We start from the raw sequence: 20286 nt of genomic DNA on the forward strand, positions 1-20286 counted from the left end.
GTTGCATATTCATATTCTCATTCCGTATTTTACTCGTTGGACTCACTGACTGGAAGGTAGCTTGGGCCGGAAAGAGGGACTTTCTGGACTAAGAATTGCAGCTCCTGTAGCAGCCTACTGCTTAGGCTGCATCTACTGCTCTTATTGTGTTTCATGATGGCCCAGGAAGGTTGGGCTGGCCCAGGAAGTAGTGAAAGTAGAATGGAGAGTCATTGATTATAATTATTAATCTTTTTTGAATACATTAAACAGTGCTAAATGATTTTAAAGTACTGTAGTATATTCATCTACTGAATACATCACTTTATACTCGTGTTCTTCCTCACTAAGTTGCAAAGAAATAAATTGTTATTTTACACTTTAGGCACAGTGAACATGGGTCAACTAATCAAAGAAGTGAAAAAGTTTGAGAAAGGTAAAAATACCTTTTGCCTTTAACCATAATCTCGTCTCTGCTGCCTTAGCAGTGCTTGAAATCATTTGTTATAACTCTACTTAAGTACCAGCAGTTATGGGAATCATGCTAAAGCCACACTTATGAAAAGACAAGACAGGATACCACTAAGATAATAGAGAATCCCATATTATTTAGTTAGAGGACAATCGCATATTATTTAGTTATAAAGCCAAGTTTGAAATCTGGCCATAATGATTAGAGTAGGCCAAAATTAACTTTATTTGAGCCATTTTACGCTGAAGGGGACCTTGGTTAAAAGAATCTCAGGAACACAGTTAAAAAAAATGGGGAGAAGGCATAAATTTATTACCAGAAACTTTAAATGATGTCACACTTAATCACTGTTGTAGCAAAAGATGCAGCAAGCTGGGTTCAATATAGCCATCTTCCAAGGCTTGAAAATCTTTCCTTGAGATGGTCTAGACTCGCTCATGGTCTAGACTACATCGTGAAGTCCAGTGGTTAGGTCAGTTAGCACAATCAGGACAACAGTCTAACCCGAGTTCATCCAAAGAGTGGCAACTAATTAGGCTGTATTAAAAGCCTGCTTGTTGTAATAGTTTCTCAGCCAATTTTCTCATGTAATACTCTCTGATTGAAAAGAAAGTACTTTGGTTCCTAAACATACTATATAAATCTGTGTCCTATTCCTTCTCGCAAAATCTGAGTTCTATCACACATACTAGTGGTGTTATAAACCCCTAAAATTCCACCTCTGCAACAATACTAATAGTCACATATAGTAAGAGTTTAGCTATGATTTAAGCAAAAGATGAGACGCCAATATCAGATTGTTTTGATGGTGTGATGAATACAAAACTTCCTATTTTAGGGTTTCCCATCTGTTAGAATTAATTAGAATCTGTTAGATAGATGTAATTCTGCTGAAATTATGATTTTTATTATTTTTATCAAAATATATTGAATATCTACAAAGAAAAATGAATTCTTATTATAGCTATTTAAATTTATTTACCTGCATTCAGAAGGCAGGGTATAAAATTTTTCTATTTTAGCTTATATATGAGTTGTTAGTCATTTTGTATGGATTGCAGTTTCTCTTAAGTGGAGTATTACGTTTTAGTATAAAATATTTTTTATTTGTGAGTTGGTATCTGGATTTTTAAAACACTTTTCTCAGTTGATAGATCACTTCAGAGATACGTATTTCAATAGAAACTTAAAAAGCAAGCTTCCTAGAAATGCCCAGCACTGCTTTCTAACCAATTATGTCAGCTACATATACTTAGAGCTTGATTGAGAAAAATCAAGCAGTCAGATAAAATAAAGGTTTAGAGAAAGTGAATTCATTGTTTTAGAAAGTGAATTAATTGAATTATTTCATTTGTAAATCAGTAATAAAGAAAATATCTCTGGTTTAAAATGGATATGAAATTTGTATCACTATTAGCTTAGATAGCTCAGATTATAGTTAAAATTGTTCTTTTAATAAAAAAAAGATAGAGCTGGAAACAATTTAAAACCTGAAACTTCAGCAACAGATGAAGTATACATGGTAGGTAGATTGTTAAAACTATAAATATTTAGTGATAAAAGGAACTTACAGTAGCTTTGGTTAGGAATATCTTCTAAGTGAAAAAAAGAAAAATGTTAGAAAATTCAGTAAATAAGGAGAAATACTAGAAATCTGAAACATTTTGTTTAAATATCTTGCTGTAAGAAAAGTTAACCATTCTACATAATCTTTCATAGTTTTAAAGAACATGTAAGTGAATATTCAATTCTTGGCTCTTTTTCTATTTTTTTAATTTGTAATGCTCAATAACTTTCTTTTTGAGATCTAATATAGTTATTCTGAACATTTACAAAACTGAGTCTAAAAATTGTTTTCCATGTTGTTTTCTTAGTGTATGCTTAGTATGTTTTTAAAACTTTTTAATATGCCTGACAATATACGTGTCTTTTTGCTCCCTCAGTAATCGTGTGGAAGCGTGGACAAGAGATGTTGCTTTCTTACTCAGACAAGAAGGCAAGCCCATGGTTAATCTTATCCATAACAGGACTAAAGTCAGAGTGATGGAAAGGGATTGGCAGAATACAGACAAAGCAATAAATTGGCTAAGAAAGGAAGCAATTAATTACAGTGAACCATTTGTTCTTTATTTGGGATTAAATTTACCGCACCCTTACCCTTCACCATCTTCTGGAGAAAATTTTGGCTCTTCAACATTTCACACATCTCTTTATTGGCTTGAAAAAGTAAGTAACTACATTGTGTGTGCTCAAAAGTAGATTTATATATGTAGCTTATTGGTATTCGCCCATTATTTCTTTTATTATCACTTTTAAAGAAAAATTTGAAAATTGTACATTCAAACTTGACCAATAACTAGTGTGATAAAAACTAAAGGGACAATTTTACAGAAATAAGTGTTAAAAATTAGAAGCCTACTCCTGGATTGAATACTTTTGCTAAGGATATGTCTATAAAAAGAGAAACTAAAAGGCATTCTCTTAGAAATGTAGGCAGTTCTCACCTTGCACCGTTCCAGACCGTAAAAATGTCCATGCAAGCTGAAACCATATAAAACAACCTTAATAAGTGGGGAAAATGACCATTTTCTGGCACCTTTAAAAACATTTATCAAAATGTTTTGAATTATGTTACTTTTGGTTAAAAATTGAAAAAGAAAAAATAAACTAATATTTACGTAGTGCACTATAATGAAAACACTAGAAACATTGAGAATTAAAGCGGGAATTTTTTTGGTTAAAAAAACTTACCAGTAGCTTGAAGAGTGCTTGCCTTCTCATCATAAAACTTATGATACAGAGAAAGCATCTTCTCTAAGACTTGGCAAATTGTCATTATTTCTTTCTAAATTTGGATTACCTTCCAACATTTTAACTTTTGCACTTTCAATGTAATGATATATCTCCAAGTTCCTTTAATGTGAAAAATTTTTGCCAATATCACTTTCTGTGGGACATCTTTATCCTTTTCTTCACAACAACCTTCCTCATTTATGCTGGTAAATGTGCCCTCACTAAGTTCCTCTGGCTACATTTCTAGTGTCTCTTGAATGACAGCAGTGTCAACATTCCCAGCTCAGCTATTTCTTCTAAAATTTCATTTACATCTGATTTGAATTTCACTTCCAGCCTTGTCACTTTTCCTTTTTTTACTGTGTGTTCATCTTTGTTGACTTCTCTTCATTACTCCTTTTTATAAAGTGTCACATTAATTTATCACTAGGATACAAGTACATGCGTTGTTGTCTGTGCATGTACCAGATAACTAATCACTGACACATTTTAAAAGAAACAATATGATTAGTCACTGAATGTCATATCTGTTGTATACTCAGTGATTTATACTAAAGAGCTAGCAGCATATCAGTGTGAAAGTTTGTACTTCTTGCAATTATTCACAGTTAACATACCCTGGTAACTGAAGTCTACTGGGGTAATTTTGTTAGGGGACTGGTATTATTTAACAACACTGTGATAACTGAAATTCATGCATATCAAACCACATGATGCATGGTCTGCCTGTATTTTGAAATGTGTAATCTTAAATCAATTTTAAGTTACTTTAAAAACTAATCAGTTAATTCAGCTAAAAAGCTTCTGCACAGCATAAAACATAATCAGCAAAATGAACAACCCACAGAGTGTGAGAAAATCTTCTCAATCTATACATCTGACAAAAGACTAATATCCAGAACCTACAAGAAACTCAAACAGAGTAGCAAGAAAAAAAAAAAAATCCTATCAAAAAGTGGGCTAAGGATATGAATAGGCTCATGCCTGTAATCCCAGCACTTTGGAAAGCTGAGCCGGGTGGATCACCTGAAGTCAGGAGTTCGAGACCAGCCAGACCAACATGGTGAAACCCCGTCTCTACTAAAGATATGAAAATTAGCAGGTGTGATGGTGTGTACCTGTAATCCCAGCTACTCAGGAGGCTGAGGCTGGAGAATCGCTTGAACCTGGGAGGCGGAGGTTACGGTGAGCCGAGATTGCGCCATTGCACCCCAGCCTGGGCGACAAGAGCAAAACTCCATCTCGAAGAAGAAAGAGGACATGAATAGACAATTCTCAAAGGAAGACATACAAATGGCCAACAAATATATGAGAAAATGCTCAACATCACTAATGATCAGGGAAATGCAAATTAGAACCATAATGTGATACCACCTTACTCCTGCAAGAATGGCCATAATCAAAAAAATCAAAAAATAATAGATGTTGGCAGGGATGTGGTGAAAAGGGAACAATTTAAACTGCTGGTGGGAATGTAAACTAGTACAACCACGATGGAAAACTGTGGAGATTCCTTAGCTAAAAGTAGAACTACCTTCTGATCCAGCAATCCCACTACATGGTATCTACTCAGAGGAAAAGAAGTCATTATACGAAAAAGATACTTGCACACACGTGTTTATAGCAGCACAATTCACAATCGCAAAAATATAGAACCGGCCCAAATGCCCATCACTCAACCAGTGGATAAAGAAATTGTGGTATATATACCATGAAATACTACTCAGCCTTAAGAAAGGAATGAATCATTTGCAGCAACCTGGATAAAATTGGAGACCATTATTCTAAGTGAAGTGACTCAGGAATGGAAAACCAAACATCGTATGTTCTCACTCATAAGTGGGAGCTAAGCTATGAGGATGCAGAGGCATAAGAATAATACAGTGGACTTTGGGGACTAGTGGTTAGGGGTGAGGGATAAAAGACTACAAATTGGGTACAGTGTATACTGTTTGGGTGATGAGTGCACCAAAATCTCAGAAATCACCCTAAAGAACTTATTCATGCAACCACGCCTGTTCCCCAAAAACTTGTGGAAATAAAAAATAAAAGTTAGTTTAAAAAAACTAATCAGAAACACTATTTAGTCCATCCTATTTTAAAGAAAATAATATCAGTGTTTTAGATACTTTATATCTTCTTTAAAAGTTCTAAGTGGTTTCATCTTCAAAAATTTGTCTGGAGTTAGTACTAGCCAAATGACATGAGTTAAATGACTTTCAACCAAATACTAAGTAAATGTTTGAACTTTTTGAAAGTTACATGACTAAAATATATATGAATTAAAGATCTAGTTCTAATTGTTTTTTTTTTACCAACACTGTACGTAAGCATTTATATGTGTTAAAAAGTCATATTTGTTTTTGACAAGTGCTTGGCTATCTCACTAGATATTATCATTTTTACTAGTGAATTATTGGAGAAAAGGAATCTATATTCTTAGGTTGTTGATTCTGAAGTTTTGGTCACATGACTATATATTAAAGTGCTTGGATACTTTTCTGGATTCGCATGTACTGTCTAATATAGCTCATATTTTTCATTGGCCTGTATAATTTTTTAAAATTTTACCACTATCTCATGGTATATATACAGATATTGATATATACCTTTTGTTGTTATGACAGTGTTAGCAATTTGTTCCTAATTTATGTATTGATTTACTATTTTATTTACATATTTACAGCTGTTCTTTTCTACTATTCTAAGTAATTAAACATTGTTGATTTCACCATACATATTTATTGGAGGAAAGAAATAGCACTATTTTGCTAGCATAACTAAGTTTTTTCTCCCTTTTTTAGGTGTCTCATGATGCCATCAAAATCCCAAAGTGGTCACCTTTGTCAGAAATGCACCCTGTAGATTATTACTCTTCTTATACAAAAAACTGCACTGGAAGATTTACAAAAAAAGAAATTAAGAATATTAGAGCATTTTATTATGCTATGTGTGCTGAGACAGATGCTATGCTTGGTAGGTGGTATGATTAATAAGCAATTACATGAAGAAAAAGTATAATATTTTTCCAACAGTCTGTGATCATGCTGCTTGGTGACTTGCATGAACGGCCTCAGATATTTCTTACAACAGTTGCTTATAACTATGGGAATCTTGACCCTTATCAAAACTTGGTAACTTGAGTTATTGATAGAATGAAAAGCTCTTTATATCTTAATAATTCAGAAATTCTCAGATTCATAAATGCTCAGATTTATTCATACATAAAGAAAGGGTCACAGAAGGCTATCATCTACTTGAAACGTTTTACTGTCCTTAAACAGGAATCGATATTCAGCCAAACACAGGTACACATGTGATGGGTAATTGTAAGGCAGCTTAGGTTTCTAGAGATGAGAAAATTTACTTGTAGAATCTTGTGACTCCCCCAAACTTATAATAACCATGAAACAAATTCATTCTCCCCAGGCATGGGGAGAGCATGGCTTAACTAAAGTTTCTCCATGTATATTCCTGGTCCAGAATCATACTGAATTTTCTTCCCTCATTCAAGCTCAAGACCAGCTCAAAACTAAACTTGCCTTCATCACATGACTGTCAAGAATGTTTGGCCTGTTCACTTATAGAGCTATGGAAGTTTCTAGTTCATGTGTGGAAAAACCCTGGTTTAAAAATCTGTTTTATAACAAAAGTTATTTTCATGAAGTAATGTCATTTATTTTGCTGCACTTAGGAATGAAGCATAATTGTACTAGTGAAATGTAGGTAGCACCTTTTCTGTACAGAGTAAACTTTGGAAGTGACAAGTGAATGTTTTTTGTTAAAAAATAAATTCATTGGGTAAAAATAGAAAAGTATACAGCAAGAAGCAAAAGGGCCATACGGACAACTTATTTATAATATAGCAAGTATGAAAATGTATTGGCCAGGTGCAGTGGCTCATGCCTATAATCCCAGCACTTTGGGAGGCCAAGGCAGGCAGATCACCTGAGGTCAGGAGTTTGAGACCAGCCTGGCCAACATGGTGAAACCCTGTCTCTACTAAAATACAAAAATTAGCCGGGTGTGGTGGTGCACACGTGTGATCCCAGCTACTTGAGAGACTGAGGCAGGATAATTGCTGGAACCCAGGAGGCAGAGGTTGCAGTGAGTGGAGATCGTGCCACTGCACTCCATCCTGGGTGAGAGAGCAAGACTACATCTCAAAAAAAAAAAAAAAAAAAAAAAAAATATATATATATATATATATATTTAAGGACTCATAAGGACTTTCCAAGTACTCAGTGCAAATAAGATCTTAAGTAATTTTCTTTAATCATGAGCACATCTGTCAAATTGTATTTCATTGATATTCTCTGATGTTAGAGAATGTCCTCCCATTTGCACACTAGAAATTGCATTTGAAAGTTTGTAGCCATTCCTTCATCCGTATCTATTAAAATGAAAGAATGTTGCTGTAGGGAGTGTGGGAATACTACTCTTGAAGTCTTTTCGGAGAAGAAAAATATGTAGCAACTCGCTTACAACAAGTTACAAAGTTTATGGAATATATTGTATCTTTATTTATTTATTTATTTTTTTTTTTGAGATAGAGTCTAGCTCTGTCTCCACGCTGGAATGCAGTGGCGGGGTCTCTGCTCACTGCAACCTCTGCCTCTCAGGTTCAAGCGATTCTCCTGCCTCATCCTCCCAAGCAGCTGGGATTATAGGCATGCACCGCCATGCCCAGCTAATTTTTGTATTTTTAGTAGAGACGGGTTTCACCATGTTAGTCAGGCTGGTCTCAATCTCCTGACCTCATGATCCGCCCACCTCAGCCTCCCAAAGTATTGGGATTACAGGCGTGAGCCACCGCGACTGGCCTGTAAATTTTTAAATCTACACCAGTCTTGTCACCAAATAGTATTTAATACTGTTCATTGTGTTTGTTAACAAACATTAAGTACCTACTAGCTGTCAGGCACTATGTTGGGCACTAGGGGAGTATAGTATGTTGAATACTATTAAGAAATCACTCATTAATTAAAGACATTTGTGGCTCACGCCTATAATCCCAGCACTTTGGGAGGCCAAGGCAATCGGATCACAAGGTCAAGGGATCAAGACCATCCTGGCCAACATGGTGAAACCCTGTCTCTACTAAAAGTACAAAAATTAGCTGGGTGTGGCAGTGCACACCTGTAGTCCCAGCTACTTGGGAGGCTGAGGCAGGAGAATCGCTTGAACCTGGGAGTCGGAGGTTGCAGTGAGCCAAGATTGCGCCACTGCACTCAAGCCTGGTGAAAGAGCGAGAATCCGTCTCAAAAACAAATAAAAAAAAAATTAAAGACATTCTAGGGTCTTTTCCCACCTCAGGGGCTTATATTTTCTGTTTCACCTGCCTGGAACACCCTTCCCTTTGCTTTCTACATGGCTGGCTTATTCTGTCTTTAGCTCTCAGCTCAGTTGTTACCTCAGGAATGTCTTCCCCAACCACTCTAACTCAGTGTACCAGCTCCATCATTCTGCTTATTTTATACCTTGTCATGTTGTTTACATAGTAGTACTAATTCTTTTGTCTGTTTACCATCTGTCTCCCTTGAAGAACACAAGCTTCATAAGGGCAGGGATATTCTTTTATTTTTATTTTTATTTTAAGTTCCAGGGTACACGTGCGGGGTGTGCAGGTTTGTTACATAGGTAAACGTGTGCCATGGTGGTTTGCTGTACCTCTCGACCAATCACCTAGGTATTAAGCCCAGCATGCATTAGCTATTTTTCCTAATGCTCTCCCTTCCCTGACAGGCCCCAGTGTGTGTTGTTCCCTCCCTGTGTTCATGTGTTCTCATTGTTCAGCTCCCACTTATAAGTGAGAATATGCAGTGTTTGGTTTTCTGTTCCTGTGTTAGTTTGCTAAAGATAATGGCTTCTAGCTCCATCCATGTCCCTGCAAAGGACATGATCTCATTCCTTTTTATGGCTGCGTAGTATTGCATGCTGTATATGTACCACATTTTCTTTATCCAGTCTATCGTTGATGGGCATTTGTGTTGATTCCATGTCTTTGCTATTGTGAATGGTGCTGCAGTGAACACACATGTGCATGTATCTTTGTAATAGAATGATGTATATTCCTTTGGGTATATACCCAGTAATTGGATTGCTGGGTCAAATGGTGTTTCTGGTTCTAAATTTTTGAGGAATTGCCACACTGTCTTCCACAATGGCTGAACTAATTTATATTCCCATCAACAGTGTAAAAGTGTTCCTATTTCTCCACAACCTCTCCAACATCTGTTGTTTCTGGACTTTGTAATAGTTGCCATTCTAACTGGCATGAGATGGTATCTCATTGTGGTTTTGGTTTGCATTTCTCTAATGATCAGTGATGCTGAGCTTTTTTTTAATATGTTCGTTGGCCGCATAAATGTCTTTTGAGAAGTGTCCATTCATGTCCTTTGCCAACTTTTTAATGGAGTTGGTTGTTTTTTTCTTGTACATTTGTTTAAGTTCCTTGTAGATTCTGGATATTAAACCTTTGTCAGATGGATAGATTGCAAAAATGTTCTCCCATTTTGTAGGTTGCTTGTTCATTCTGATGATAGTTTCTTTTGCTATGCAGAAGCTCTTTCGTTTAATTAGACCCCATTTGTCAATTTTTGGTTTTTTTTGCAATTGCTTTCAGCGAATTTGTCATGAAATCTTTGCCTGTGCCTATGTCCTGAATGGTATCGCCTAGATTTTCTTCTAGGGTTTTTTATAGTTTTGAGTTTTACATTTAAGTCTTTAATCATTCTTATTCAACATTGCATCCTAGGTGCTTAGCATCGTATCCGTAGTGCTTGGCATATAGTAAGCACTCGGTAAACATTTACTGAATGAGCATAAATGCTAAGAATTACAATATGTTGTTGTAACTACAGTAATATGCAAGTTGTAGGCATCCTGAAGAACAAAGCGATTTACTCTACCTAGAAGAGCAGGGAATGATGCTTTGCCAGAGAGATAATGCATGTTTGAGCTGGGTCATAAAGGAAGAAGAGGAATTTGTCAAGTAGACCGTGGGAGAAAGGGCATTCACCATAGATGGCAGAGTATATGCAGAGGCAAGAAAGCATAAACTAATATGGTGCGTGTTTAGGAGGTTCTGAGCAGGTTAGGATTGTTGAGAGGTAAAGGTCTAGCAGGTAGCCGAGGGTGCTGAGTGTGGAGAGTGGACAGGGGCCTTGCTTGTTATGCTAAAGAATTTGACAGTGGGCAGCTATGAAAAAGTTTCAAGCAGGGATGTGACACGATGGAGTGATTAGATAATTTAGAAAGATAGACACCAGGATAGTACAAGCAGGGGAAAGAGGAGTAGGGGCAAGACCGATTAGTAAGTAATTCCAGTTGTCTAGCTGAAAAATCAAGAGTGTCTCAACTCTGCGAATAACTCCATAGAGCAGTGAGTGTCAATCCTGATTACACCTCAGAATCTGTAGGTTTTTAAATTAATATAGACTCTTCTACCCAGATTCAGGAACTGCCAAAATAGGGATGACCCCTCTCTCTGGCCTGTGCTTTCTTGTGATTCTCTTAATTACAGTAGGAGAAAGTTCGAGAACACTGAGACAGGAACTGGTCAGAGGAATTTTACTGTCCCATTATTCCCTATCCAAGAAGATACTAAATCAAACTTGTACACTACCTGTCTGCTTCCAGCCCTTCTTCAAAGCTGGGATTTCCATAATCCTCAGCCAACTTAATGAGCATGATCTGGTGATTGCTTAGAGATTTGGGAGAAAAAGTAGCAGAGAAGAGGAGTTCTGACTGCTCTTACCACTTCCTGTTGCACAGAAGCTGTGGGTCAGAGGTGATACCAATCTTTCTATCATCTGAGACATGTAAAGTGCTCATATCCGACTGATCTTTCTTTTCTCATTCAAGGCACTAAGGGGAAGATTTTTTCCCCTATTCTCTGGTAGAAACCTAGAAAACAAGCCGGCATGATCCCCAGATAAGCAGCTTTGAGCAAGAGTTCCCATGGGTATTATATTTTCTTCTTCCTCTAGTCAGCTGAAGAGCAAGCAGTAGACAGACCACTGTCAACTTTAGACTTAACTTGAGAACAGTAGGTAATATTCAGATGTTAAGAAGCATAGTGACAAACGCTTATAGGGTAGAGTGGTTATAAACTTAATGTGATAGAATAAAACATGAACTGAAAGTTTTAATCAGTTTATCATGATTTCTATTGCAGGTGAAATTATTTTGGCCCTTCATCAATTAGATCTTCTTCAGAAAACTATTGTCATATACTCCTCAGACCATGGAGAGCTGGCCATGGAACATCGACAGTTTTATAAAATGAGCATGTACGAGGCTAGTGCGCATGTTCCGCTTCTGATGATGGGACCGGGAATTAAAGCCGGCCTACAAGTATCAAATGTGGTTTCTCTTGTGGATATTTACCCTACCATGCTTGGTAAGTAATGCAGTTCTGTAAATATTTATTTGTAATAATGCTGGAGAATGCACCTGAAGAGGTCAGTTAATCAGTCTTTCAGTTAGTCGTCAGAGGCCCTGCTGACTTGTTTATAACCCTGAGCATCTCATTTAACCGTGAGTCAAATCTGTACTCTGAAGAATGAAGAGATTGTTTTTCATGTCCCTGTGACCTTCACTTACTCTAGTCATTTTCCCTCAAAAGGTTTGTATTCAGGATACAACTGTAAAGTAAGCCATGTAAGCATCCGGGTTCATAACCTCACAGACATGCCTTGTACATCATTTCATTGTCTACCACCACCTCCCGAAAATGTAAGCATTTTCTTTCCGAATTATTCTATCCGCTTTGAAACTAGTATGAACATATTCCTCCTCAGACCCTTTAGATAGTTCTGTACTATTTGCTTTACTAGCGTCTTAATGTCTACAAGCATAGCCATATGTCTAGAAAAGCAACATACGGATAAGGGTGGTTAGCAGTTTTTGTTGAAGATACTAGAATAACGACATAATCAAATTCAAAGGAAATCATAGAACTAACTTCTAGTTTCTATCTAATTTAGCAGAGTACTTTAAATTCATTAGCATTTAAACACTAGTTTCTCTGTTTTAAGGCACCATCAATTGCAAAAAGTACCATCAATTCATAAATTTTGGTGAAAGAAAAAAATAGCACAAGATATGTTCTCTAATTTCAGAAATGTTAAAATGTGAAAGAAAGATGCATCTTAAAATCAGAGAAATCAGAGTTCTTTTTATCTTGTTCCTTCTGCCACAAAGTTCTTCCCTTAATTTAACTAAATTTATTTAGAGTTAATTTAAACCAGCATCCTTTCCTTTTTTATTTCATATCCCTTCTCATATAATTGAACATACTTCTTTCCAGTTCCTTGAACTTTTTTTTTTTTTTTTTTTTTTGTGACGGAGTTTCGTTCTTTTGCCCAGGCTGGAGTGCAGTGGCGCGATTTCGGCTCAGTGCAACCTCTGCCTAACAATTTCAAGCGATTCTCCTGCCTCAGCCTCCTGAGTAGCTGGGATTACAGGCACCTGCCACCATGCCCAGCTAATTTTTGTATTTTTATTAGAGACGGGATTTCACCATGTTGGCCAGGCTGGTCTCAGACTCCTGACCTTGTGATCTGCCCACCTCAGCCTCCCAAAGTGCTGGGATTACAGGCGTGAGCCACCGTGCCCGGCTAGTTCCTTGAATTTTTAATCTCTTCTGTTTCTTAGTCACCATTTGCTGGTTTCCCTTTATCCCAAATTAATGATCACACTCAGCCATATCTTGGCCACTTTCTCATTCCATTAGTTTCTAGCCGATCACTATTACATTTCCTCATTTCTGTGTTTTTTAAAGAAGTTTATATAGAATTATGTATATTTGGGTCTCTGTTATTAGCATATTTAGAGTTTTATGAATATATATGAATCTACAGTTTTATGAATATATGCCTATATTCTTTAAAATTTCCTTCCTTAATTTTTCTTCATGTAGAACTCTCCCTACCCTCCCCGTTCCCAAAGAAAATCTTCCTTGGGTCATCTTTGCTTGACTTTTTAGCCTCATTCTGTTTTCTTGAGGTATAGTGACCAGAACTGCAAAAAGGTATTGTAAAAGATTATGGAAAGCTGGGGTGATTCTTTCTCCATTTTTCCCTCAATAGGAAGTTGTCTGCAGTGAGCCCCATTCAATTGTTAGACATTCTGTCATCATATATGTTAGTTAATTAAAATGCATGGTTTAAGTCATTTTTCTTTAAACATTATTTTATATTTGCCCACAATGCAAATTTTGTACTCTACAATCTTGAGAAGATACCATTATTACTTCTTGCCATTTTATACATCATAAAAGTTAAAGGTCTATCAATGTACAAAAACACAAGCATTCTTGTACACCAATCACAGACAAACAGAGAGCCAAATCATGAGTGAACTCCCATTCACAATTGCTTCAAAGAGAATAAAATACCTAGGAATCCAACTTACAAGGGATGGGAAGGACCTCTTCAAGGAGAACTACAAACCACTGCTCAATGAAATAAAAGAGGATACAAAGAAATGGAAGAACATTCCATGCTCATGGGTTAGAAGAATCAATATCGTGAAAATGGCCATACTGCCCAAGGTAATTTATAGATTCAATGCCATCCCCATCAAGCTACCAATGACTTTCTTCACAGAATTGGAAAAAACTACTTTAAAGTTCATATGGAACCAAAAAAGAGCCCACATCGCCAAGTCAATCCTAAGCCGAAAGAATAAAGCTGGAGGCATCACACTACCTGACTTCAAATTATACTACAAGGCTACAGTAACCAAAACAGCATAGTACTGGTACCACAACAGAGACGTAGATCAATGGAACAGAACAGAGCCCTCAGAAATAATGCCACATATCTACAACTATCTGATCTTTGACAAACCTGACAAAAACAAGCAATGGGGAAAGGATTCCCTATTTAATAAATGGTGCTGGGAAAACTGGCTAGCCATATGTAGAAAGCTGAAACTGGATCCCTTCCTTACACCTTATACAAAAATTAATTCAAGATGGATTAAAGACTTAAATGTTAGACCTAAAACCATTAAAATCCTACAAGAAAACCTAGGCAATACCATTCAGGACATGGGCGTGGGCAAGGATTTCATGTCTAAAACACCAAAAGCAATGGCAACAAAAGCCAGAATTGACAAATGGGACTAATTAAACTAAAGAGCTTCTGCACAGCAAAAGAAACTACCATCAGAGTGAACAGGCAACCTACAGAATGGGAGAAAATTTTTGCAACCTACTCATCTGACAAAGGGCTAATATCCAGAATCTACAATGAACTCAAACAAATTTACAAGAAAAAACAAACAACCCCATCAAAAAGTGGGCAAAGGACACGAACAGACACTTCTCAAAAGAAGACATTTATGCAGCCAAAAAACACATGAAGAAATGCTCATCATCACTGGCCATCAGAGAAATGCAAATCAAAACCACAGTGAGATACCATCTCACACCAGTTAGTTAGAATGGCCATCATTCAAAAGTCAGGAAACAACAGGTGCTGGAGAGGATGTGGAGAAATAGGAACACTTTTACACTGTTGGTGGGACTGTAAACTAGTTCAACCATTGTGGAAGTCAGTGTGGTGATTCCTCAGGGATCTCGAACTAGAAATACCATTTGACCCAGCCATCCCATTACTGGGTATATACCCAAAGGACTATAAATCATGCTGCTATAAAGACACATGCACACGTATGTTTACTGCGGCACTATTCACAATAGCAAAGAGTTGGAACCAACCCAAATGTCCAACAACAATAGACTGGATTAAGAAAATGTGGCACATATACACCATGGAATACTATGCAGCCATAAAAAATGATGAGTTCATGTCCTTTGTAGGGACATGGATGAAACTGGAAAACATCATTCTCAGTAAACTATCGCAAGGACAAAAAACCAAACACCGCATGTTCTCACTCATAGGTGGGAATTGAACAGTGAGAACTCACGGACACAGGAAGGGGAACATCACACTCCGGGGACTGTTGTGGGGTGGGGGGAGGGGGGAGGGGGGAGGGACAGCATTAGGAGATATACCTAACGCTAAATGACGAGTTAATGGGTGCAGCAAAACAACATGGCACACGGATACATATGTAACAAACCTGCACATTGTGCACATGTACCCTAAAACCTAAAGTATAATAATAAAAAAAAAAGTTAAAGGTCATCTGCAAACTAGCAGATTTCATAATGTATTTAACAGGTCATATAAGAAAATACTAAATAAAATTTGTTAGAATGGGGAAATTCTCATGCATCTACCTATCACTGCCTAATTTATGTTACTTGCTAATAAGAATTTCTCTAGCTAAGAAAATACTGTCTCAAAAACTCCTTTAAATTCCGTCCCAACTCTTCTGTAAATGATGTAAATTCCCTGCAACTGTAGGTTTTTTTCCTGCAATTTGTCAATTATTATAATTTTCTAAAACTATAGTTTTATATAGATTTTTATTTTTCATAAGATTCTTGGTAATAGACTCCTTCTAAGTCACATTTCCCTGCAGAATATGTTTTATTAACAGCATTTAGATCATATGTTGATTAGACCTCCTCAATAAGAGTAAACAAAATAAAGTCAAAAATAAATCTCTCCAATTCTAAACTGAAAAATTAATATCTTCGTGGCTTAGCACAGTTTATAATATGTTTCACATTAAATATTATTTTTATTATCAGAAGAGGGAAAGCTACATTTAAATGATTTTTTTAGTTGGGGAAGAGCGAGTGGAGGAGAATACCTGTGGATGGATCTTTATATAAAACACTGAAACATTCTATTAACCAGATGTTAACCAGTGGTAATGGTAGAAAGAGAACGATGCAACAAGAGCCTTATGCTGGAGCCAGGAGACAACATTGTAACACAATTATTTACTTAATCTTTTTTATAAATGATAAAGGTTTAATATTCATCGAGCTCTTATAAATCTGTAAGAAAAAGAGGAATACCTTAACAGATGGATCAAAAGAAATAAGCAATTCACAACAGAAAATATACACAAATGGCCAATATATTTTTAAAGAATCCAAGTCAGTGGTCATAAAAATATTAAAACAGAAAAATATTTTTCTTTCACATATAAAGTTTACAAAGGTTAAGAAGAATTAGAAAATCTTATATTAGAAATAGTCCTTCTTGCCGGGCACGGTGGCTCACGCCTGTAATCCCAGCACTTTGGGAGGTGGAGGCGGGCGGATCACGAGGTCAGGAGATCGAGACCATCCTGGCTAACATGGTGAAACCCCGTCTCTACTAAAAATGCAAAAAATTAGCTGGTGTGGTGGTGGGCGCCTATAGTCCCAGCTACTTGGGAGGCTGAGGCAGGAGAATGGCGTGAACCCGGGAGGCAGAGCTTGCAATGAACCAAGGTCGCGCCACTGTACTCTAGCCTGGGTGACAGAGTGAGACTCCATCTCGAAGAAAAAAAAAAAAAAGAAATAGTCCTTCTCATATACTGCTACTGGGAATATAAACTGATACAAATGTTTTGTAGGCAAATGTGGCATTACATTTCAAATTTCTTAGAGATGTGCATACGTTTTGAGCTGGAAATCCTAATTTTAGGAAATAACGTGTAGATATACACGAATATTTATCTCCCTGGATATTTATTACCATTAGAATTAGAAACAATATGAATATCTAGTAGTAATGGATTGGATTAAAAATAGTCAATTCTAATGCAAATCAAAACCACAATGAGATATCATCTCAAAACAGTCAAAATGGCAATTATTAAAAAGTCAAAAAGCAACAGATGTTGGTGAAGGCGCAGAGAAAAGGGAGCACTTCTACAGTGTTGGTAGGAGTGTAAATTAGTTCAGCCACTGTGGGAAGCAGTTTGGAGATTTCTCAAAGAACTTAAAACAGAGCTACCATTAGACCCAGCAATCCCATTACTGGGTACATACCAAAAAATACATAAATCATTCTACCAAAAAGACATGCACTTGCAGCACTATTCACAATAGTAAAGGCATGGAATCAACCTAGGTGCCCATTAGTGGTGGACTGAATAAAGAAAATGTGGCACATATACACCATGGAATACTACAAAGACATCAAAAATGAAATAATGGCCTTTGCAGCAACATGAATGGAGCTGGAGGCCATTATCCTAAGCAGATTAACACAATAACAGAAAACCAAATACCGGATGTTCTCACTTATAAGTGAGAACTAAACATTGGTTACTCATGGACATAAAAATGCCAACAAGAAACACTGGGGACTACTAGAAGGGAGAGGGAGGGAGGAAGGGAGGGAGGAGGCCAGAGGGCCAGAGGTTGAAAAACTGTTGGGCACTATGCCCAGTACCTGGGTGATGCAATCATTCCTATCCCAAACCTCAACATCAAGTAATATACCCAGGGAACAAACCTGCACACGTACCCCCTGAATCTAAAACGTTGAAAAAAAAGTCAATTAATTTTAAAAAGTGAAATGTGTGAAAATTGCCCCCATGTATTAAAAAGAAAATGAAGGCTTTAAAACTGTACAAATTGATGTTTTTGTTTTGTTTTGTTTCCTTTTTAGATATTGTGTCCATCTAATTTACTGTCCAAATTAGCAGGTTTTTAGAGTACTATTAACAATTACACCAGCATTAACAAGCGGAAACTGAGGCTGTTCTTTATTTAACAGCCTTAGGAGCCAACAAAACAAAGATCATTCTGATGGTCTACGTTTAATCTGATGGATCATTCAACCTTTTAAGACAAAATTCTTCAGTGCTGGAAGAGTTTAAAGCTACTTTATTAGTGATTCACTCTAAAATTAGACCTGTGAGACAGTATGTTCTACTTCACCTCTGCTTAATAAACAAACTTATACATATTTTGATAAAACATCTACAAAGGACTTCTTATTTTGTTCTAACAATTAGGAGCTTAAAATAGATATAAGCCAGTATCTATTCTTAGAGCTCTCAAAGTCCTTTCTTTATTAGTTTAGCTGTAGCTTTATTATTTTGTATGAATCCCATTTACACACACAGAGGAGACGCTTATAAAGAAAAATGATATAAAGAGAAAAATTTGTTTTGAAATTGATTTTTCAAGGATAAACTTTGCTTATAGTGTATTTGACTTTTACAATATTTGAGTCTTCTGGAAACTAAAAATGAAATTAAAATCCTGAAATGTCTGTTAAACAGAAAAAAACACTTGTTGTATCTATATATATATATATATATATATATATATTTATATATATCTCAAGCCAAAAGCTCAAGCAATATTTCCTCCTCACTTCCATTCTGTGGATCTTAGAAATGTATAAAAGATGGTTATTCTACCTTCAATAGAAAGATATTGAATAGGAAAAACCAACTGGAATTCCTGTTTTAAAAAACCTATCTTACTATCAAGAGGCTATTGAAATTTAAGATGCAACAATGCTTTATTTAAAAGTTTGAATTTACAAGTCATTACAAGGTATTTTAAAAGTGTGTTTTTTTAAATAAAATATTTTATGATAAAGAAGGAAGAATATGCTTAGTTTATTTGTGCCTTTGGATCAAATAAACTAATTCTATCACTAGTGTGATAGGATACTATTACATTATCATGTCCTAATACCAGCAGGAAAATGACATTTATGAATAGGAATTCTTTGTAATATTAATATTAAAGTTGATATTATTTCTGAGATTCTTTAAAAATTACTTCCCAAAATATTTTCTTCTCTAATACTTAGTATCAGCATCCTTTAGCTCAGTAAGAACTAAAGGTGTCTCGTTTTGTAGTTAAAATTGTTTTGATTTTTATTTTTAAGCTTATTTTCATGTGAATTGTTTTCTGTAATAGTCTTTCTGTAAAACACCTGCCTTTCTCCACTTGAAAGATAAGTCTAGATTTTTTTAATTTTGAGAATGTAATTATATAAAAATGCAGTTGTAGTTAAAAGAATATTTCATTGCTAGTGATTTAAATTTCAAAACCCTTCTTGTTACAGGACCTTAGTGGAAGCCTGGGGGTTGATAGGTGTTTTGCATAGATTCTTGTGTTTTTATTGGCTGAGGAATATTATGAAGTTGGCCAACTACAGTAAGGCAAGGCTTATGGTGTAGTATTAAAAGTACAGAGATTGTAAGGACAGACTGCCTAAGTTCAAACTCCTCTTTACTCGTTACCAACTGTGTAACCTTGGGCAGGTTACTCAACATGTCTGGTCTTCAATTTTCTCATCAATGAAACTGGGGATAGGCCAGGCGTGGTGGCTCATGCCTGTAATCCCAGCACTTTGGGAGGCCAAGGCGGGCAGATCACTTGAGGTCAAGAGTTCAAGACTAGCCTGGCCAACATGGTGAAACCCCGTTTCTACTAAAAATACAAAAATCAGCTGGGCATGGTGACGTGCGCCTGTAATCCCAGCTACTCAGGAGGCTGAGGCAGGAGAATCACTTGAACCTGGGAGGCAGAGGTTGCAGTGAGCCAAGATTATGCCACTACACTCCAGCCTGGGTGACAGAGTGATACTCTGTCTCAAAAAAAAAAAAAAAAATGGGGGTAATAGTGGCTATTTCATAGCTCAGAACAATGCCTGGAACATGGTAAACAATTTAAATGTTAGGTATGGTTATCATTAATATGCTTCATTCTTCTTAGATATGCTCTAAAAAATGTGTATTTAGTTTGCATCATTGCCAAAGCACTCAAATCCATTATGTACTGATATGGTCAGGAAGAAATATAATATCATCTCTCTTCAGGAGATCATCACACATATCCAGGCCTGCATTTTTACCATTTGTTTACTGTTTTACATTTAGGTCACTCTTTCTTAAGAACCCTGCAGTTACTTCTAGTCTGTGCTTATACTCCCTTCAGAGATGAAACTTATTTAAAATGGAGTTAGAATGACAGGTTTGCCAGGAGAAATAAATACGAAAAATGATTTTAAATAAAAATCAAACAGCTTTTTGAAAAGCAGTCTAAGCTAAAGTGCTTTTAAGGAAATTATTGATAAATATATGAAAAATGAAAACCCAATTTTCTGAGGCACAGAAAAACCAATAAATACTTGAAGTATTTATTAAAT

The 20286-nt window shown here is 36.2% G+C and overlaps 1 protein-coding gene across 1 annotated transcript in view; it reads left to right on the top strand.

Moving 5' to 3' along the window:
• ARSK (arylsulfatase family member K) overlaps positions 1-20286 on the top strand; it is a 52025-nt gene that overhangs the window by 26003 nt on the left and 5736 nt on the right. Inside the window, exons 4-6 of the mRNA XM_055233375.2 lie at positions 2395-2677; positions 6049-6220; positions 11424-11648. Coding sequence (XP_055089350.1) covers positions 2395-2677; positions 6049-6220; positions 11424-11648 — 680 coding nt within the window. The remainder of the gene's footprint in view (positions 1-2394; positions 2678-6048; positions 6221-11423; positions 11649-20286) is intronic.

Source organism: Symphalangus syndactylus, chromosome 11 (genome assembly GCF_028878055.3).
Source record: "Symphalangus syndactylus isolate Jambi chromosome 11, NHGRI_mSymSyn1-v2.1_pri, whole genome shotgun sequence".
Lineage (NCBI taxonomy): Eukaryota > Metazoa > Chordata > Mammalia > Primates > Hylobatidae > Symphalangus > Symphalangus syndactylus.